Here is a 23197-nt window from a genome sequence, read left to right on the forward strand (position 1 = left end):
GACAGATACTCTGGGTTGCAAAACAGACAAGACCTGACGTAATGTTTGATTCTTGTTGTCTGGCATCTAGTCTAAAGAATGCGACTGTGCAATCAATTCACAATGCTAATAAGTTAGTTCGTAAACTTAAAGCTGAAAAAGTGACTTTAAAATTTCAACATTTGGGAAATGATACTGCCTTAAACCTAACTGTATTCAGCGATGCTTCATTAGGAAATCTTCCTGATGGAGGTACACAAGGGGGCATGTTGATCACCCTAATGGGAAAAGGAGGTAAATTCTCCCCCCTTTTCTGGCAGTCCAAGAGAATTTGACGTGTGGTGCGAAGCACCCTTGCCGGAGAAACTCTGGCCATGTCGGATGGAATAGACAATGCAGTGTTTCTTGCCACCCTCTATTCTGAGCTCACTACTGGCACCGCTGGTCTAAATGCTCCAGCGTTACTTTGTGTGACTGATAATCATTCTCTCTATGATGCTCTTCGATCAACAAAACAGGTAACAGAGAAAAGGCTTCGGTTATATATAAGTGGCATCAAAGAACTTATTCACAACAAAAAAATACAAAAGGTACTTTGGTCAGCAACAAAAGCTCAACTGGCTGACTGTCTTACGAAAAAGGGGGCATCACCCTTGATGCTTTTGAAAGCATTGAGTGAAGGAAAATGGGTTCTTACCTAAGTTGATTGTATTGTTTCTGTTTAAAAAGACTTGTATTTGTTCTTAAGAAACATGTGTTGATTGTATTGTTTCTGTTGTTTAAAAAGACATGTATTTGTTCTTAAGAAACATGTGCCATTTATTTTTTTTATATAAAAGATAGGGAGATTGTTAACATGTTTCTCCATATACTGGGTTAACACATGCGCAGTGTTTATGGGCGGGATACGGAGTTAACGCATGCGCAGTGTTGATTGGCGGGAAGGAAAACGTGTTTCCGGTTTTTCCTCTGTGCGGGAGTTGATTAAAAGTTGTGAACCAGAATAGACGTCGTGTTTATTCACCATATTTAACACATAGTTCCTGTGTTCATAAATGTTCATAATGTCTGTAGTTGGTGGATAATGAGAAAGTGTTGGTGGGATAGGAATGAGTCTTTTTCCTGAATAATGCTCTTCACATGAATACTTTTTAAACGTGTTTAATGTGTACAAAATAAGATGGCAAGAATCTAATGAAAAATGTTACAAACAAGTCAAAATGTAGCAGCAAAAAAAGCAGTAAACAAAGCGTATGGCACCCAAAGTCTCTTTCCTCCTCTACCCTCACTCACCCACCGTGTGCACACAGCCACCTATACCCGATGTGACCTACACCGCCTCAACCCAACAAAACTCCCACACACACTGCTCCTCAAACCCCTTAAAGTCTGTCTTCCACATACTTTGGTGTGTTGCAGTCGGCAATAAAGTTAAAAAAGAATGTAATTCTCTATTTGACTCTGTCCAGGTGCTACTTACCTAATTTTTGCCTCATTTCAGTGTGCTAAGCACCAAATTGAAGCACCGATACCTAGCTAGTTTTTCAGGCTGCTTACTACCCTTTAAATTGACACCAATCAATCAACCTGCACAAACCACAACGACATCCTCGGTACAGAGCGCACATATGGGCAGGGAAAAAGTCACCCCAGTGGGACGTTGGTGGTGATGGTAATGGTGCCCATTTACACGCACTTACACAAGTAATCACTGTTGTCTTTGTTCCTATGTATGTTTAAGGCTCTATACAATCGCTTGGTCCCACTTAGTGGAGGACAGAGGAAGTTCTCCCCTGTTCAGATCAACAGACTAAAAGTAAGCGATCGTTTCACTTCCGTGTCTTGTCAGCACTATAATGTCACACTCACTTTTTGTGCTTTTATTCAGAAACTGGGAATTGACAAAACCGATCCCACCACCTTGACCGAGGAGGAGATCACCCGCTTTGCCCGTTTAGATATTGAGCCGAGCTCAGTGACGTGGCAGAGAGGTGAAAACTTAAATTTTAAATACCGTGTCTTTTGTCTTTTATTGAAATATCATGTGGTTTTTGTGTGTATTTAGTTCTGGATACTAACGATCGATTCCTCCGGAAGATCACAATTGGACAGTCGCCTACTGAAAAAGGCTTCACAAGAGAGGTAAAAAGAAAATAATCCTCTTATTCAGCATTTTTTTCAGCAAGTGGTAAAAACTGTGAAATATGCAAAAACTGGGTACTTTACACCATTACAATACATTTGTGTTGTTAGCATCTGCTATGGTATAATATTAATAATTATTACTATATTTGCAATGCTTGATGGTGAGAGGTATTTATTTTCAGTCCCCTGGCTAGAACATGGCTAGCAGCTAATTATGTGTTTCCAAAAGACATTTTTAGTATCTTGAGTATCATTATCATGTAACATTATCACTGGAGGACAAGGCTAAACATGTTACACACCAAAAGCAAGCCAGGAGCAAGCATGCTTATAACTAAGTTATCTGCTAAAGTAGCTTCAAACAACTTATTACATTTTAATAAGTCCATCCATCCATCCATCTTTTTCCGCTTATCCGAGGTCGAGTCGCGGGAGCAGCAGCCTAAGCAGGGAAGCCCAGACTTCCCTCTCTCCAGCCACTTTGTCTAGCTCTTCCCGGGGATCCCGAGGCGTTCCCAGGCCAGCCGGGAGACATAGTCTTCCCAGTGTGTCCTGGGTCTTCTCCGTGGCCTCCTACCGGTTGGACCTGCCCTAAACACCTCCCTAGGGAGGCGTTCTGGTGGCATCCTGACCAGATGCCCAAACCACCTCATCTGGCTCCTCTAGAGCTTCTCACCCTATCTATAAGGGAGAGCCCCGCCACACGGCGGAGGAAACTCATTTCGGCCGCTTGTACCCGTGATCTTATCCTTTCGGTCATGACCCAAAGCTCATGACCATAGGTGAGGATGGGAAAGTAAATCGACCGGTAAGTTGAGAGCTTTGCCTTCCGGCTCAGCTCCTTCTTCACCACAACGGATCGGTACAATGTCCGCATTACTGAAGACGCCGCACCGATCCGCCTGTCGATCTCACAAGCCACTCTTCCCTCACTCGTGAACAAGACTCCTAGGTACTTGAACTCCTCCACTTGGGGCAGGGTCTCCTCCCCAACCCAGAGATGGCATTCCACCCTTTTCCGGGCCAGAACCATGGACTCGGACTTGGAGGTGCAGATTCTCATTCAGGTCGCTTCACACTCTGCTGCGAACCGATCGAGTGAGAGCTGAAGATCCCGGCCAGATGAAGCCATCAGGACCACATCATCTGCAAAAAGCAGAGACGTAATCCCGCGGCCACCAAACCGGAATCCCTCAACGCCTTGACTGCGCCTAGAAATTCTGTCCATAAAAGTTATGAACAGAATCGGTGACAAAGGACAGCCTTGGCGGAGTCCAACCCTCACTGGAAATGTGTTCGACTTACTGCCGGCAATGCGGACCAAGCTCTGACACGGATCGTACAGGGAGCGGACTGCCACAATAAGACAGTCCGATACCCCATACTCTCTGAGCACTCCCCACTAGACTTCACGAGGGAGACGGTCAAATGCCTTCTCAAAGTCCACAAAGCACATGTAGACTAGTTCGGCAAACTCCCATGCACCCTCAAGAACCCTGCCAAGAGTATAGAGTTGGTCCACAGTTCCACGACCAGGACGAAAACCACACTGTTCCTCCTGAATCCGAGGTTCGACTATCCGGCGTAGCCTCCTCTCCAGTACACCTGAATAAACCTTACAGGGAAGGCTGATGAGTGTGATCCCACGATAGTGGGAACACACCCTCCGGTCCCCCTTAGTAAAGAGAAGAACCTCCACCCCGGTCTGCCAATCCAGAGGTACCGCCCCCGATGTCCACGCGATGCTGCAGAGTCTTGTCAACCAAGACAGCCCCACAACACCCAGAGCCTTAAGGAACTCCGGGCGGATCTCATCCACCCCTGGGGCCTTGCCACCGAGGAGCTTTTTAACTACCTCAGCAACCTCAGCCACAGAAATAGGAGAGCCCACCACAGATTTTCCAGGCACTGCTTCCTCATAGGAAGACGTGTTGGTGGGATTGACGAGGTCTTCGAAGTATTCCTTCCACCTATCCACACCATCCGCAGTTGAGGTCAGCAAAACACCATCCGTACCATACACGGTGTTGATAGTGCACTGCTTCCCCTTCCTGAGGCGGCGGATGGTGGTCCAGAATCGCTTCGAAGCCGTCCGGAAGTCGTTTTCCACGGCTTCGTCGAACTCCTCCCATGTCCGAGTTTTTGCCTCAGCGACCGCTGAAGCTGCACACCGCTTGGCCTGTCTGTACCTGTCCACTGCCTCCGGAGTCCTATGAGTCAAAAGAACCCGATAGGACTCCTTTTTCAGCTTGATGTCATCCCTCACCGCTGGTGTCCACCAACGGGTTTTCGGATTACCGCCCCGACAGGCACCAACTACCTTGCGGCCACAGCTCCAATCAGCCGCCTCGACAATAGTCCACTCGGACTCAATGTCCAGCCCCTCCCACGTGACATGTTCAAAGTTCTTCCGGAGGTGGAAATTGAAACTTTCTCTGACAGGAGACTCTGCGAGACGTTCCCAGCAAATGCTCACAATGTGTTTGGGCCTGCCAGGTCTGTCCGGCATCCTCCCCCACCATCGCAGCCAACTCACCACCAGGTGGTGATCAGTAGAAAGCTCCGCCCCTCTCTTCACCCGAATGTCCAAAACATGAGGCCGCAAATCCGATGACACAACTACAAAGTCGATCATGGAACTGCGGCCTAGGGTGTCCTGGTGCTAAGTGCAAATATGGATACCCTTTTGTTTGAACATGGTGTTTGTTATGGACAAACTGTGACGAGCACAAAAGTCCAATAACAAAACACCACTCGGGTTCAGATCCGGGCGGCCATTCTTCCCAATCACGCCTCTCCAGGTTTCACTGTTGTTGCCAACATGAGCGTTGAAGTCCCCCAGTAGGACAAGGGAATCACCCGGGGGAGCACTTTCCAGTACTCCCTCGAGTGTACCCAAAAAGGGTGGGTACTCTGAACTGCTGTTTGGTGCGTAAGCACAAACTCTAATTTTCCATATGCGTGAGCAAATGCAAAAACTCCTTGAGCATTCAGTGGAACACATGTGAGCACATCTCTGACCCAAACCTGACTAAATAACAAATTATATTTTTAAAATATTATAATCAAATGACTGCTGTCATTTCCATGAGATTATTTTCCAATATTAGTGTTTTGGCCCACTTACAATGACAATAACAAAAAATATTGTTTTTCATGAGCTGTGTACTAGTATTGTATGTCTGGATGGAAATAAATAATTTTATTTGATCATTTATCATTTAAAATGACATGAGAGTGGCACTTGCCAAGGTGAAGCCACCATGCATATCTGAACTGGTCTCTCAAAGGCAACAGCAGAAGTCACACTGAGTTGCAGGTGTGTAATTTGTTGTGAGTTCATGTACTGTGTTGGTTTTGTTCTTTGAACAAGGTGCTGTTCATGCACGGTAGATTTTGTGCACCAGTAAAAAAACATATAACTTTGCCTTGAATTTGAAAATTTTTATTTTTATTTTTCTCTAAAGAAGGGTTTGGTGAATGCGCATATGAAACTGGTGGGGTTCGGTACCTCCAACAAGGTTAAGAACCACTGGTCTAGAGAGAGGATTATATAACTGTTGGTGTGTCAGTATTTTCACTGACAGTACATGACGCGTAAGAGGGCAGATCGATCTATAAACTAGTGGTGTCGATACCAAGGGTAATATTAGAATATGATCAACACTAGAGTTCAGAGGTTTTTTATTTTCTCAAAAAAAAAAAAAATATAAAAATATATATATATATGTAAATGTTTACAAACTCTGAAAGTAATTGGACATAGGATGACTTTTAAGGCAAAAAACAAAATATTTAAATCAGAATCAGCTTCATTGGCCAAGTATGTTTAACACAAAAGACATAATGAGTAGTCCGTAGTGGATGTTGTTTTTGTTTAGTTAATGTGTACTATCGACTTTGTTTTGATCAAACAATTGTACGTAATAAAAAGAGAATAAGGAACTAGTTTAAATCATGTCCTCAAAAATGTACTTATACTGAAATATTCTAACCAAGTTTTATGTAAAAATCAACACAACACATTCTAAATGATTTCCTTTATAGAATAAATCATTGTAGAAGAAAACATTGTAAATAAGAACATTGTGTTTCAGGTATCTCAAGTAGAAATTGAATTTTCATTTGAAAGCAACACTAGCATTATAAACAAACTAATATGGCAGAAACAAAATAAAAACATGAATAATTAAAAATGTGAAAATTGTGCAAGTTAGCACCTTACTGGCACCTGATGGCTATAAGACGTAACTGCACTTTTTGTCCATATAGATAAAAATAGTGTTCAAATATGAGATTTAGTCTTACATGTAGGGCGGCTAGATTATGGCTAAGATAATAATCAAAATTATTTTGATAAATATTGAAATTATGATTGTGAATCAGGATTATTGATTGTTAGGTAAAACATTGTTGGGGTAAGTTGTGAATGTAATTTGTAATGTCTAATAAAAAAGCAATAGATGCATTTTATCCATATATTCAAAGGCAAACATTTGTGTTTTTGTTCATTTAAAGTATCAACGTGCAGCTTGTACCTTCAATCTCTATTTTTAACTTCTGATAGAAGTATTTTTTTAAAGTTATGTACATTTTGTGTCCATTTACATGTACTGTGTGTACATGTACATGCTGTATCGGGACAGATCCATTAAGAATTTAAGCAGTAATATGTTGTACAGGAATTAACTATACACTATAAAACAAACTGCTGCATGGTATCTTTTAGTCACAGCGGCTGAGTGAAGGAATCTGTGTTGCACCTTTTTAAAATGAAACCGCAAAATATTTTTCTTCCTACGCTTTATACTTTCTGTCTGGGACAAATGCATCCGTCTCCGATATTGTCCACACATTTCGCCATCTAATAAGAGTAATGTGCTCTTGAACGCACGCCGACACGCTACGGAAGTGGAAGCGAGTAGAGTAAAATGAAATTAAATGAAGCGATCGGCTCCAATTACTCATAGGGAAAATCTCCGGAGCTCTGTTGTGTAATTGCCGCTGGAACCGCAACACTGTTTCCAGGAAGTGAGCGGTGTTGCCTAAAATGTATTAATAAATGTTTTCGGTAATTAAAAATTCAAACGATATTACTAACCGTCTGGAATTTAACCGTGGTTCATCATTATATCGTTTACAGTTACCTTTCTAATGTGTACATACACATATTAATATATATATATATATATATATTAGGGCTGCGAATCTTTGGGTGTCCCACGATTTGATTCAATATCGATTTTTGGGGTCGCGATTCGATAATATATCGATTCTTGATTCAAAAATGATATTTTTCCGATTCAAAACGATTCTGTATTCATTCAATACATAGGATTTCAGCAGGATCTACCCCAGTCTGCTGACATGCTAGCAGAGTAGTAGATTTTTAAAATAAAGCTTTTATAATTATAAAGGACAATGTTTTATCAACTGATTGCAATAATGTAAATTTGTTTTAACTATTAAACAAACCAAAAATATGACTTATTTTAACTTTGTGAAAACATTGGACACAGTGTGTTGTCAAGCTTATGAGATGCGATGCAAGTGTAAGCCACTGTGGCACTATTGTTTTTATTTTTATTTTGTATAAATGTCTAACGATAATGTAAATGAGGGATTTTTAATCATTGCTATGCTGAAATTATAACTAATATTGATACTGTTGTTGATAATCATTTTTGTTTCACTACTTTTGTTTTGTTCTGTGTCGTGTTTGTCTCTCCTCAATTGCTCTGTTTATTGCAGTTCTGAGTGTTGCTGGGTCAGGTTTGGTTTTGGAATTTGATTGCATTGTTATGATATTAATGTGTAGTGGTTTTTTGGATTAATTAAAAAAAAAAAAAAAAAAAAAATCCCCCCAAAAATCAATTTAAAAAAAAATGAGAATTGATTTTGAATCCGAATCAATTTTTTTCCCATATATATATATATAATTCCTGCGATGAGATAGCGACTTGTCCGGGGTGTACCCCGCCTTCCGCCCAATTGTAGCTGAGATAGGCACCAGCTACCACAAAGGGATTAAGCGGTAGAAAATGGATGGAAAATAAGTATTTGAACACCCTGCTATTTTGCAAGTTCTCCCACTTAGAAATCATGGAGGGGTCTGAAATTTTCACGGTAGGTGGATGTCCACTCTATGAGGGATAGCCTAAAAAGAAAAATCAAATAAATCACAATCTATGATTTTTTTAAAAATTTACTCGTGTGATACAGCTGAAAATAAGTATTTGAAAACCTGTCTATCAGCTACAATTCTGACCCTCAAAGACCTGTTAGTTCGCCTTTAAAAGTCCTTCTCCACTCCACTGTATTATCCTGAATCAGATGCACCTGTGTGAGGTCGTCAGCTGCATAAAGACACCTGTCCACCCCATACAGTCAGTAAGACCCAAACATTCAGCATGGCTAAGAGCAAAGAGCTGTCCAAAGACACTAGAGACACAATTGTACAACTCCACAAGGATGGAAAGGGCTCTGGAGAAATTGCCAAGCAGCTTGGTGAAAAAAGGTCCACTGTTGGAGCAATCATTAGAAAATGGAAGAAGCTAAACATGACGGTCAATCTCAATCGGAGTGGAGCCCCATGCAAGATATCACCTTGTGGGGTCTCAATGATGCTAAGAAAGGTGAGGAATCAGCCCACTGGGACCACTGTTTCCATGGTCACTGTTGGTAATACACGAAGACGTCATGGTTTGAAATCATGCATGGCACGGAAGGTTCACCTGCTTAAACCAGCACATGTTAAGGCCCGTCTTAAGTTTGCCAATGACTATTTGGATGATCCAGAGAAGTCATGGGCAAAAGTTTTGTGGACAGATTAGACCAAAATTTACCTTTTTGGTCATAATTCCACTATGTGTGTTTGGAGGAAGAAGAATGATGCGTACCATCCCAAGAACACCATCCCTACTGTGAAGCATGGTGGTGGTACAATCATGCTTCGGGGGTCTTTTTCTGTTCATGGGACAGGAAGACTGTACTGTATGAAGGAGAGGATGACTGCAGCCATCTATTGTGAGATTTTGGCCAAAAACCTCCTTCCCTCAGTCAGATCATTGAAGATGAGTCGTGGGATCTTCCAACATGACAATGACCCAAAGCACACAGCCAGGAAAACCAAGAAGTGGCTTCGTAAGAACCATATCAAGGTTCCGGAGTGGCCTAGCCAGTCTACAGACCTAAATCCAATTGACAATCTTTGGAGGGAGCTGAAAGTCTGCGTTACTCAGCGACAGCCCAGAAACCTGACTGATCTAGAGAAGATGTGTGTGGAGGAGTGGGCCAAAATCCCTCCTGCAGTCTATGGAAACCTTGTGAAGAACTATGGGAAATGTTTGACCTCTGTAATTGCAAACAAAGGCTACTCTACCAAATATTAATGTTGGTGTTCAAATACTTATTTTCAGCTTTATCACACAAATAAATTGTTAAAAAATCATAGATTGTGATTTCTGGATTTTTCTTATTAGGTTATCTCTCATACAGTGGACATGCACCTACCATGAAAATTTCAGACCCCTCCATGATTTCTAAGTGGGAGAACTTGCAAAATAGCATGGTGTTCAAATACTTATTTTATTCACTGTATATATATACCGTATTTCCTTGAATTGCCGCCGGGGCGCTAATTAATTTAAAACCTCTTCTCACTCCTGCACTTAACAAAGGCATGCGGTAAAAGTAAGCATGCGCTAATTATTTTAAAACCTCTTCTCACTCCGGCACTTAACAAAGGTGTGCAGTAAAAAATTGAGTGTGATGTAAGCTTGGACCTTAAATCCTACTGAATAGCTTTAATCTTCTTCCCTTTATGCGATTTTAAATTACCGGTATTGAAATCAGCCTCCTCCATTTTGAAAATGATGACAGGGGAAGTGTCACTCGTGATGTCACGAGTTTGACCAGGCGGTAATACTAAGCATGCGCTAATCATTTTGGGAAGCGAGTTTGACCCGGCAGTAATTATAGGCAGGCGTATACTATATGTCCTGCGGCAATTCAAGGAAATACGGTATACAGTGTATATATATATATATATATATATATATATATATATATATATATATATATGTATCTCTGCGATGAGGTGGGGACTTGTCCAGGGTGTACACTGCCTTCCGCCCGATTGTAGCTGAGATAGGCACCAGCGCCCCCCGCAACCCCAAAGGGAATAAGTGGTAGAAAATGGATGGATGGATATTTAAAGGCCTACTGAAACCCACTACTACGACCACGCAGTCTGATAGTTTATACATCAATGATGAAATCTTAACATTGCAACACATGCCAATACGGCCGGTTTAGTTTACTAAATTACAATTTTCAATTTTCCGCGGAGTTTCCTGTTGAAAACGTCGTGGAATGATGACGCGTATGATGACGCGTGTTTGTAAAGTTATTGGTTGGAGGGCACATATTAGCCCAGCACCACTTACCACTTTGATTGATTGATTGAAACTTGTATTAGTAGATTTCACAGTACAGTACATATCCCGTACAATTGACCACTAAATGGTAACACCCGAATAAGTTTTTCAACCTGTTTAAGTCGTCTGTCTTGGTTGATAAGATTTTGCAGCATCGCGTGGACATCAGGGGCGGTACCTCTGGATTGGCAGACCGGGGTGGTGGTCCCTCTCTTTAAGAAGGGGAACCGGAGGGTGTGTTCCAACTATCGTGGGATCACACTCCTCAGCCTTCCCGGTAAGGTCTATTCAGGTGTACTGGAGAGGAGGCTACGCCGGATAGTCGAACCTCGGATTCAGGAGGAAAAGTGTGGTTTTCGTCCTGGTCGTGGAACCAGCTCTATACTCTCGGCAGGGTCCTTGAGGGTTTATGGGAGTTTGCCCAACCAGTCTACATGTGCTTTGTGCACTTGGAGAAGGCATTCGACCGTGTCCCCCAGGAAGTCTTGTGGGGAGTGCTCCGAGAGTATGGGGTATCGGACTGTCTGATTGTGGCGGTTCGCTCCCTGTACGATCAGTGTCAGAGCTTGGTCCGCATTGCCGGCAGTAAGTCGGACCCGTTTTCAGTGAGGGTTGGACTCCGCCAAGGCTGCTCTTTGTCACTGATTCTGTTCATAACTTTTATGGACAGAATTTCTAGGCGCAGTCAAGGCGTTGAGGGGTTCCGGTTTGGTGGCCGCGGGATTACGTCTCTGCTTTTCGCAGTTGATGTGATCCTGATGGCTTCATCTGGCCGGGATCTTCAGCTCTCACTGCATTGGTTCGCAGCCGAGTGTTAAGCGACCGGAATGAGAATCAGCACCTCCAAGTCTGAGTCCATGGTTCTCACCCGGAAAAGGGTGGAGTGCCATCTCCGGGTTGGGGAGGAGTCCCTGCCCCAAGTGGAGGAGTTTAAGTACCTCGGAGTCTTGTTCACGAGTGAGGGAAGAGTGGCTTGTGAGATCGACAGGCGGATCGATACGGCGTCTTCAGTAATGCGGACGTTGTATAGATCCGGTGAAGAAGGAGCTGAGCCGGAAGGCAAAGCTCTCAATATACCGGTCGATCTATGTTCCCATCCTCACCTATGGTCATGAGCTTTGGGTCATGACCGAAAGGACAAGATCACGGGTGCAAGCGGCCGAAATGAGTTTCCTCCGCCGGGTGGCGGGGCTCTCCCTTAGCGATAGGGTGAGAAGCTCTGTCATCCGAGAGGAGCTCAAAGTAAAGCCGCTGCTCCTCCACATCGAGAGGAGCCAGATGAGGTGGTTTGGGCATCTGGTCAGGATGCCACCCAAACGCCTCCCTAGGGAGATGTTTAGGGCACGTTTAACCGGTAGGAGGCCACGGGGAAGACCCAGGACACGTTGGGAAGACTTTGTCTCCCGGCTGGCCTGGGAACGCCTTGGGATCCCCCGGGAAGAGCTGGACGAAGTGGCTGGGGAGAGGAAAGTCTGAGCTTCCCTGCTTAGGCTGCTGCCCCCGCGACCCGACCTCGGATAAGCGGAAGAAGATGGAAGGATGTATAATACATATTGTTGGACATAGAGAACATTCAAACCCTTTATTCATTGAATCGAAAATTATAAAATTCTACGACATTGTAAATTTTCAAACAGTTAATATTATGCACATAACAAACTGTAACCTTCTACCAAATAATATACAACAATTCCTCTCAACAAAAGAGGACAAATATAATCTTAGAGAAAAATGTAACTTAAAACATTTGTATGCACGTACAACACTCAAGGCTTTTAGTATGTGGAATTAAATTATGGATTGGATTAAGCAAAGAAATCAAACAATGTACTAATATGATCTAATTCAAGAAATTGTTCAAACCTGAAGTGTTTACAAAATATAAAGAAGCAGAACCATGATAAACATTCTAAATGTATTCCATCAATCCATTCATTTTCTAGATAATCTTATCTCACCATATGAAATAGAATTTACTTCACTAATTATTGTTTATTTTTAAGGTTTTCAATTATGGAATCTATTGTGAATAAATTGAGAACAGGAAGTGAACAGAAGTGTTAGTAACTGCTATGTAAAGGAAAAGGGGTAGCATTACATAAGCTCTGCTTCTTCCTTCTTGTTTTCGAACATGTTGAAAAGACAAACTTTAAATTGTGATGTATCATGTTGAATGCATGCATGTTCGAAATAAACTCAATCTCAAACTTTAGTTTGTATTGATTGAAGCAAGGTTTAGCTAAGAGACTAAACAATAACACACCACTTCAAAATTAAGCTCCCCACACACACACATTAGACGACACTGCAATATGAAGTATAAACGATTAAACATTAAATCTTAAGAGTCTGTAAAAGTTTGACTCCTACCTTGTTTACTTCAGTGGCGATGACAACCTCAAAAGTTTTTTTTTAATCAATGAGAAATATCAAGCAACTAAAATGTGCCAAACATGGCTAAGTGTGGATTTACATGGGTGTAAATTAAAATTATGTATTGTGATTGGACATGTTTTATAATGTTCATAAAGTTCAATGAACATGTTGTGTGTTATGTTGACCATGTGTGTTAGATCTCTGCGTCGGTTTTGCTTTATATGCACAATGACTATGAATATTGTGCCTAGGAGACTTAAAATTAAAACTTGTGGTCATTGATCAAGTTTACTAACATGGTCCATGAAATGTCGACAGATTTGCAGCAATTAAGCTTACCTGTCATTAAAATTTAATTTCAGGCAGAACCCAAGTCAGAATTTTTATTTAGCTTGTGTTGTCTCACTGTCCAGACTGAAGATGCGGACGGGCTGGGCCGCACCAGGCCCACGGACTGTAGTTTGGATACCCTTGTATTAGAAACAAACTACCCTGCGATGCACTTCTACACAACTGCAATCTACCTTAACAAAAATAAATCATTTAATTCCTCTCTGACTGTGACAATCAAAGTCAGATTTGTAGTGTGTTGTTCATTAAGGGGAGCTCATTTCTTAATGCATTTTCTTTCAGGCTCAGTTTGACATCACAGTGGCCAGTGAAATCATGGCTGTGCTTGCCCTCACAAGCAGCTTGGAGGACATGCGTCAGCGACTGGCCAAAATGGTGGTGGCAACCAGCCGCGGCGGACAACCTATCACCACAGAAGATCTGGTCAGTAGGAATAACTTACTAAAACCTTGTTGATATCACAATACGACAAATACATAAGAATAGCATCATGTAGTTGTTGAGCTGTTGTGCTATTTCTATAGGGTGTGTGTGGTGCACTGACTGTGCTAATGAAAGATGCCATCAAGCCAAATCTGATGCAGACTTTGGAGGTAGGTGCAACATAAACTCATTCTATTCCAAAGGTACCGTATTTTTCAGACTATAAGTCAACGTTTTTTCATAGTTTGGCCGTGGGTGCGACGTATACTCCGGAACTACTTATATGTGAGAAATTATTAACACATTACCGTAAAATATGAAATAATATTGTTAACCTCATTCGAGTGAGCAACGGAGAAAATGTCCACAATCGTCACACACACGTCAGCAATTGTCACTCACACGCCAACCAAAGAGAATTCGGCGACTGCGGGTCATGGCAGAAGTGCATTGTGTGTCATGATATGCTAACTGCTATATGCCATACGCTACTGCTGGAGCTATTAAAATGGATCACATCAACATTGGCGGTAACTTATAAAAACTGAGAAGGACTGACCTAAAATGGCACCGAAAAGGAAATCATGCACTGCAGATTACAAGCTGGACGTAGTGAAATATGCTGTAGAGAACAGCAATCGAGCAGCAGAAAGAAAGGACGCTAGCGGGGCGCATACCAAGGGCGACACCGAGGAAGAAGATCTCATCGGATTTATGGATGGGGACTGACAGATTGTTTGGTAAACGTATAGCATGTTCTATATGTTATAGTTATTTGAATGACTCTTGCCATGATGTGTTGCGTTAACATACCAGGCACGTTTTCCATTGGTTATTTATGCGTCATATAACGTACACTTATTCAGCCTGTTGTTCACTTTTCTTTATTTATTTTAAATTGCTTTTCAAATGTCTATTCTTGGTGTTGGGTTTTATCAAATAAATTTCCCCCCAAAAATGCGACTTATACTCCAGTGCGACGTATATATGTTTTTTTCCTTCTTTATTGTGCATTTTCGGCCGGTGCGATTTATACTCCGGAGCGACTTATAGTCCGAAAAATACGGTAATACATTTTAAACGCTAAAGTAGATAATTCATTACAAATGTGGGAAAACCAGAAGAGCGTGAATACAATCTGATTTAATTGTGAGTTTTATGTCTTATTTGACTTGTGCAAAATCGCAGGGAAACCCTGTGTTTGTCCACGCTGGCCCCTTTGCCAACATCGCCCACGGCAATTCCTCCATCCTGGCTGATAAAATTGCTTTGAAGCTGGTTGGACAACAGGGCTTTGTGGGTAAGTGGAGAAAAACAGTTGATGTTTGTGTTGTGTTTTCTTAATACTTCCTACAACATCATAACCTTGGTTATCGTTCCAGTTATGAATGTGATTGACTTTGTCTTCACATCTGTGCATTTTGCCAAATAGTGACAGAGGCTGGCTTTGGCGCCGACATCGGGATGGAAAAGTTCTTTAACATCAAGTGCCGATACTCTGGCCTGAGGCCCCATGTCGTGGTCTTGGTGGCCACTGTCCGAGCCCTCAAGATGCACGGCGGAGGACCCACGGTGTGTTTTCTAAACCTGACATAAACAAAATCATTCTTGTATTTTGAAAAAACTACCAACACTAGAAGCATGACCAGGACGGTGTCATATCTATTAGATTAATTAATAGACTTATGTTTTAGGTCACTGCTGGAATGCCGCTACCGAAGGAATACATTGAGGAGGTAATGTATACTTGCTGCCCGACAGCCTTTAATCTTACACTCTTGTGTACACATTATCAGGAAAAACTATTTAGTCCGCTTTAAACAAACTCTGAAGTGGAACTGTTATTTTTTTAACTTAAAGGGGCTGTTTGCAACATTTACACAGTTGCCTACAGGGCGCCAACTTTCCAATGAATTTTACACAGTATCCATCCATCCATGTTCTACCACTTGTCCTTATCCCACCTTATTATGACTTTGTATGTAACACATGCACACACATAATAGCAATTTGGTTAGTTGGCTTCAACTGCCATTGAATGTATATTCTGTCATAACAACAGAACTGCATGTTGTTATGGCTTCTTTTAGACTGCTTTTGTATGTGTGCACGCAATCCCTGCGCGTACGTGCTGATGAGACGGTAAATGACTGCCATAAACACCAATCATTTAATACGGACCGTAAAAAATGTTTTTACATAAACGTTGAAACTTTGTAATTGTTAAAATTATACACAATTGTCAAACAAATGTGGCGCAGTTGGGAGAGTGGCCATGCGCAACCCGAGGGTCCCTGGTTCAATCCCCACCTAGTACCAACCTCGTCACGTATGTTGTGTCCTGAGCAAGACACTTCACCCTTGCTGGTTAGCGCCTTGCATGGCAGCTCCCTCCATCAGTGTGTGAATGTGTGTGTGAATGGGTGAATGTGGAAGTAGTGTAGAAAAGCGCTATACAAGTACAACCCATTTATGTGTTCTGTTAAACCACTAATGGTAACATAAGCAAGCCTGTGGTGTTATATTTTTTGCTTCGAAAAATGTTACAAACAAGGAAGTTGCAAACAGCACCTTTTAATGTGGTTCGTGACCAGGAATTGTAACTTGAAAATTTAGTATATTGAAGCAAATCTACCTACAGGAAATTATGTACGGTAAATATTGACGAAAGTCGTAATTTAAGGAAAGTTTTGTACACTTTGACCCAAAGTGCTATACAGTGCTGTATATCAAACAAACACAGCGAGTGGGTGATGGATCACCTTTCTGTTTAAATAACAAAGTCAAAACAACAACAACTGGCTTAACTGTCTGAGCTCTCATTCAGCCGCCCTGCCAGCACGTACTCACACTGTCACTAACCCTGTGGTGCACTCAGTTTGAAATGTATAATTTTATAATTTTTGGTACCCTTACACCAAAGAAGGAAAAACCACAAGAATCACTGAAATAATTGAAATCGGAAATAAAAATACAGAAAAAAAAAAATTGATGGAAAACCAGATGTTGCTTTGATCTGTGGTTCAAGAGAACGTAAAAAAAGTTAAACTGGCCTTGACAAAAATTGATGGTATCCTTAATCCAATTTAAAGTAATTACAGTCATCCCAGGCTGCATGGCGTTTTAAATAATGTGACTTCACAACATTTGCGATTTCTTTGAAAAAAAAAAAAAGTTTTATGTTCTATATGTATTTGGCCTAAAACCCCAGGGCAGCTGTGGCTACTGATGTAGCCAGGTGTGAATGAATGTTGAGTCCCAGTTCTCTGTGAGCGCTTTGAGTGTCTAGAAAAGCGCGATATGAATATACGTTTTTTTTTTTTATTAAATAATTTTTGGTTGTGTATCATATTCATAACAGTGAAGTATTTCTGAAAATATTAACCAAGACAAGATCTGTTTCTGGGTCAAGGGTTACGCTGCTAACAACCATAACTGGCTAACTTTGTCGCTGCTTCATCTCCACTGTGACAATCTCAAGTTAACCTTTGGCAGATGGACTTCATCTTAAACTCCTGCCTAATCAATTAAACATCACCACATTGCGAGCGATGTCAATGTTGACTGACAACAGCTGGAAGTAGCATCGGACATTTTGGCACGTCATTTGAGAAGGCTACCTGAGACGCTTTTAGGAACTGTCTGGTTAAAGTGGAGATGAACACTGATGCAATTTATCTTTGACATCAGTAACACAGTTTTGGAGATCTGTGTTTGATGTGGAGCAACAATGTAAACACATAAAGCTAATACTGAATGCTAACATCACATCTAATGGTTGTAGCTGTAGCTGTCAAGTTGATCAACTTTGTTTAGAACAAACGCTGGTTTCAGTACTCAAAGCCCAGTTCTAACTTAGAGGAATTATCCAGGATGGGAATAAGTATTTCGACATTGTAGCCATAATTTAGTGGCCAGGCGATGACTGTAGCAATAACGCCTGTAACGTTAGGTACAACAAAAACTCAAGGCTACTATATTGGGTGAAAGGAGTGTAAAGGTGACTACCGTATTTTCCGCACTATAAGGCTATTATTTGTACAGTCCTTTGAGACATTTGTGATTTAGGGCTATATAAATGAACATTGATTGATTGATTGATTGATTATAAGGCGCACCTTCAATGAATGGCATATTTTAATATTTTGTTCTTATATAAGGCGCACTTCATTATAAGGCGCATAAAATAGATGCTACAGTAGAGGCTGGGGTTACGTTATGCATCGTTTAGATGGTGCTGCGCTAAAGGGAATGTCAACAAACCAGTCAGATAGGTCAGTCAAACTTTATTAATGATAAATAAATAAATGATAAATGGGTTATATTTGTATTGCGCTTTTCTACCTTCAAGGTACTCAAAGCGCTTTGACACTACTTCCACATTTACCCATTCACACACACATTCACACACTGATGGAGGGAGCTGCCATGCAAGTCGCCAACCAGCTTCCATCAGGAGCAAAGGTGAAGTGTCTTGCTCAGGACACAACGGACGTGACAAGGTTGGTACTAGGTGGGATTTGAACCAGTGACACTCGGGTTGCGCACGGCCACTCTCCAACTGCGCCACGCCGTCCCAATAATAGATTACATTAATAGATTACAAACCAGCGTTTGGACAACTCCGTTCACTCCCAAAATGAATAAACAGCTGTTTTAGTATTTTCCCCGATTCAATAACACGTAAAAAACAGTCTGATACTGTTACGGTAAATCAAACGTTAGTGCAATCACATTATAGTAACACTGGAAATAGTGCAAAGTAATAATATATCAATAACTCAACGTTGCTCAAACGATTATGTCACACAACACAACACACAAAATAAACATGTAAAGCTCACTTTATTAAGTTATTCCTAATCCAGGAATCCCTCAAGTTCTTCTTCTTCAGTGTTCGAATCAAACAGTTGGGCGAATACGGCATCCAAAATGCCCGGCTCCGTCTCGTCGAAGTCGTCATTAAACGAGTCAGTGTCGCTGCTGTTGATGTTAAATTCTTTCGCTGCTGCTCTATTCCCGTGTCTACTGTGTGACTGATCGCCTTGAGTTTAAACTCTGCGTCGTAAGCATGTCTCTTTACATAAACACACAGAAACGGCACGCCTACCGCAGTCATATATCCCAGCATGCACCGCGCGCTTCTTTTTCTACGAGGGAAAATAAGGTAGGCGGCTGTTTACCGTATTTGCGAGACCTCCTGTGGCATGTTTAATTCGGACACTGAAGAAGAAGAATTCAAGGGATTCGTGGTTGACGAATAACTTAAAGTGAGCTTTACATGTTTATTTTGTGTGTTGTGTTGTGTGACATTAACATTTGAGCAACGTTGAGTTATTGATATATTGTTATTGCTTTGCACTATTTCGAGACGTCGTTAATGGAGTCAGTGTCGCTGCTGTTGTCTAGCAGTTCAGTGACAATTCCTGCTTTCCTGAAATCATGTCTCTCAATAGGAGCCATTTTACATAAACACACACATGGAAATGAAACAGCACGGCCTGGCGCAGTCATATATCCCGCGCTTCTTCTCCTACGGGGGAAAATGAAATCGCCGGCTGCTTACTGTAGTTGTGAGACCTGTTGTGACTCAATATTGGCCCATATATAAGGCGCACCGGATTATAAGGCGCACTGACAGCTTTTGAGAAAATTTTAAGTTTAATTGATCTTATTTCATGTTTAGAGGGCTCTAATAATGTGAAAAAGGTTTAGAAGGTTATAAAAAAAATGTTAATGCTCTAGCTAGGAAAATATTTGATTTATTAATAATTGGTCTACTTTGCGGTAATCATTATGTCGCTGTCATCAAGTTTGATAGGTGCTTTTAAATGACTCATGTTTCAGCTCTTTTCACAAATGCTCAATTGAAATAAAATTAATTAAATAATCGATTTCAGAAGTCTAATGTTTCGATGCGCTTCCTCATTCCTAGGAATTTTAATTGTTGTTTTCTGGTTCATTGATATGTTGGAGGACCCATGACCTGACTGCAGCTTGTTGAAAGGAATTTTGAGAAAATGTAGTATTTTAAAGTATGGATGGATGGAAAAAAAAATGTTGGTGACTATCGTGGGTTTTTCGTTTTCTTACTGAAAGAGGCCAACAATTTTCAACCGTTACAATACCTTGCTTAGCATCTGTTTTGGGGCAAATTGGAGTTTCTCATTCCTTTTTAAGGCCTGATCCGCAAAGCAGGCCCTGCACGGGCGATGCAGAGCACCACAAGGGTTTTATTGAAATTGCAGTGTTTTTTCTTCTATATGTTTGGATGCCTTTTCAAGGCCCCTGACATGCACAAAAAATCCCCATATTTTGCGGGGGTGTCAGACAGTGTGAAAAATTTTATATATTGGGGGTCCTGAAAATGACATTTCAAAATTGGCTCTCGAGCGCAGTGATTCTCAACCTTATTTCAGTGATGTACCCCCTGGGAACATTTTTTTTAATTCAAGTGTGAATGTTGTCTGTCTATCTGTGTTGGCCCTTCGATGAGGTGGCGACTTGTCCAGGGTGTACCCCGCCTTCCGCCCGATTGTAGCTGAGATAGGCGCCAGCGCGCCCCGCGACCCCGAAAGGGAATAAGCGGTAGAAAATGGATGGATGGAAGTACGCCCTAATCAGAGTAAAGCATTTTTGGTTGAAAAAAAGAGATAAAGAAGTAAAATACAGCACTATGTCATCAGTTTCTGATTTATTAAATTGTATAACAGTGCAGAATATTGCTCATTTGTAGTGGTCTTTCTTGAACTATTTGGAAACAAATACATCAAAATAACTAAAAACTTGTTGAAAAATAAACAAGTGATTCAAATATAAAGATTTCTACACACAGAAGTAATCATCAATTTAAAGTGCCCTCTTTGGGGATTGTAATAAAGATCCACCTGGATTCATGAACTTAATTATAAACATTTCTTCACAAAAAAAAGAAATCTTTAACATCAATATTTATGGAACATGTCCACAAAAAATGTAGCTGTTAACACTGAATATTGCATTGTTGCATTTCTTTTCACAGTTTATGAACTTACATTCATATTTTGTTGAAGTATTATTCAATAAATATATTTATAAAGGGTTTTTGAATTGTTGCTATTTTTAGAATATTTTTGAAAAATCTCACGTACCCCTTGGCATACCTTCAAGGAGGGCTGGGCGATATATACGATATATCGCGGGTTTGTCTCTGTGCGATATAGAAAATGACTATCGTAATATTAGAGTATACGTTCTCACGCAGTTGCTTTTAGCTGCAGGCATTACACTTCAGGCTTTTCTCACTCTTTCCTGTCTCTCCTTCTCACAGACAAGCAGGCTCACAAACTTACACACGTCACATACTGTCACGTCATACGCCACATACGTATACGCCCTCGCCCAGCAGAGAGGTAGCAGACTGGGCTACGTTAGCTGCTAACATAGCCGTACAAGTGGAAATAGGAGAGAAAGAAGGTGCGGATCTGTTAACAAATGAAAGAAGACTTAATTCCCAATAAAAACAGCAGGGGGTCCATGGTCTGGTGGTGGTTCGGCTTCAAGTGGGAATATGTCGAACAGACAACCGTAATTTGTCAAGTGTGGGGCAAAAACGTTGCTATAAAAAGTAGCATTACTGCTAATATGTAGCATCATTTGAAAAGTCGCTTGCTAGAAAATGAAGATAATTTCATAACGTCCGTAGTAACCTACCACATAGTGATGGACAAATACTATTTGATTTCCTATTATGCAGCTCATTTTTATTTGACACTTAAGATGTCTCTGACAATCTTGCACTCTATGTCTTGGAAATGACATGAATGTTTGTGCCATTGCTTAATAATTTCAATAAATACACTTTTGGTCAATTGGTTTAGTTGTGATTTCCCTCTCTGCATGAAAGTTTAAAAGTAGCATATATGAATGCAGTATGAATAAGAATGTTTTAATGTATACGCATATAATCACCATACTGCTGTGATTATATGCATCAAGTGTTCATTAAAGGCTAAGGCAAAATATCGTAATATATATCGTAAATTGCGATATGGCCTAAAAATATAGAGATATTAAAAAAAGGCCATATCCCCCAGCCCTACCTTCAAGTACCCCCATTTGAGAACCACTGCTCTAATGCCACCTTTTAAAATGTGAAAAATTTGCCCCAACGACCAGTTTTACGTATCAACACAAAAATCGCAGGCGACGTCTGTTATGACGAACATAAGTCTCAGGATGAAAACAAAAGGTAAGTCGGTCATATTGGTCTTTGCCGGTTTAGAAGGGGTTGTACTTTAATTAACTCCTTCTAGGGACTCCGACCAAATGAGTCGCAGTTAAAATTATTGATACTACACATACAGGGGACGATAAAATGTGAACAAATATTGCCTACGCCATTAGATGTTGGCGGCATGGTGCCAAACATTGCTTTGATGTTTTGCCACGAAACACGAAAAATTAACGCTGTTTAACAAATTCAAATGATGACAGTCTGAAGTGGCTTAATTTGATTTAATTTGATTTAATTTAATTTAATTTTTATTTATTTTATTTTCCTTTATTTAGGCCCGAGCCGCAGCACAAGCCCTGCAATGCAGATAATGTATTTATTATTGAAATTGCTGTTTTTTTCTTTTAGTAGGCCTTTTTTGAGGCCCTTAACATGCACTAAGAGTCCCCATTTTTTGCAGGCCTGTTGGAATGGTGTAAAATCTTATATTGTGGGGGATTTCGAAAGTCTGCTGAAAAAGATGTTATCTTGTGTCGTTTCCTTATAAAGTATGCAAACCTTCATAAGAATTAGTGTTCTATGCAGTGGACAATTACTTTTGGTCAATTTCTTACATATTTTTGAGGAGGAAAAAAAATAGCTCCAAGAATTTGTTGCTAGTATAAACACAAATCTACAGTTAGCCTTCACCAGCCTGCAAAAATATGCCAAGACCACCAATCAAACCTTTTATGTGTTTATTTGTGCGTAGAACCTTGAACTGTTGGAGCAAGGTTGTAGCAACATGAGAAAGCAGATAGAGAATGCAAAACACTTTGGAGTCCCTGTGGTGGTGGCTGTCAATGCCTTCAAGTAAGTGTACATTCCTTTTATCTCGTAAACATCAGAGCTGACCAACACAGTCTAATCTAATATGAAACTTAACCAAGATTAATAACAACAACAGTGGCATTTCTTCTTTTTTCTCAGCACGTGGCTTTTTATTACAAGAAAAACAAATTTTTTGGGGGAAAATAGTATATGCAATTAATTTCCGTTCATGAGCATGACAATTGGCTGTTTGGACTTGTACCCTGTGTGATTGGTGGCAAAAGTCATACTGTTGTTTTACTGCCCTTCAAAACTTTTTCGTTGAGCATCATATTTGAATAATAGATTGTTAATAAATCTGTCAGTTGTGTGGAATTGGTTGTTTATTGAAGCATTTGAGGCAGTAATGAACACATCACTGCAACCAGCAGAGGCACTGTTGCTCAATTGCTCAATTAGT

At 40.8% G+C, this 23197-nt stretch overlaps 1 protein-coding gene across 2 annotated transcripts in view; it reads left to right on the plus strand.

Moving 5' to 3' along the window:
* Positions 1-23197, plus strand: part of mthfd1b (methylenetetrahydrofolate dehydrogenase (NADP+ dependent) 1b) — a 52156-nt gene that overhangs the window by 26609 nt on the left and 2350 nt on the right. For both annotated transcript variants that reach the window (XM_061895500.1, XM_061895499.1), the window contains exons 15-23: positions 1721-1795; positions 1868-1970; positions 2045-2121; positions 13572-13712; positions 13814-13882; positions 14901-15012; positions 15145-15284; positions 15407-15448; positions 22679-22779. In XM_061895500.1, coding sequence (XP_061751484.1) covers positions 1721-1795; positions 1868-1970; positions 2045-2121; positions 13572-13712; positions 13814-13882; positions 14901-15012; positions 15145-15284; positions 15407-15448; positions 22679-22779 — 860 coding nt within the window. The remainder of the gene's footprint in view (positions 1-1720; positions 1796-1867; positions 1971-2044; positions 2122-13571; positions 13713-13813; positions 13883-14900; positions 15013-15144; positions 15285-15406; positions 15449-22678; positions 22780-23197) is intronic.

The sequence above is a fragment of the Nerophis ophidion genome, linkage group LG03, assembly GCF_033978795.1.
Source record: "Nerophis ophidion isolate RoL-2023_Sa linkage group LG03, RoL_Noph_v1.0, whole genome shotgun sequence".
NCBI classification, from domain to species: domain Eukaryota; kingdom Metazoa; phylum Chordata; class Actinopteri; order Syngnathiformes; family Syngnathidae; genus Nerophis; species Nerophis ophidion.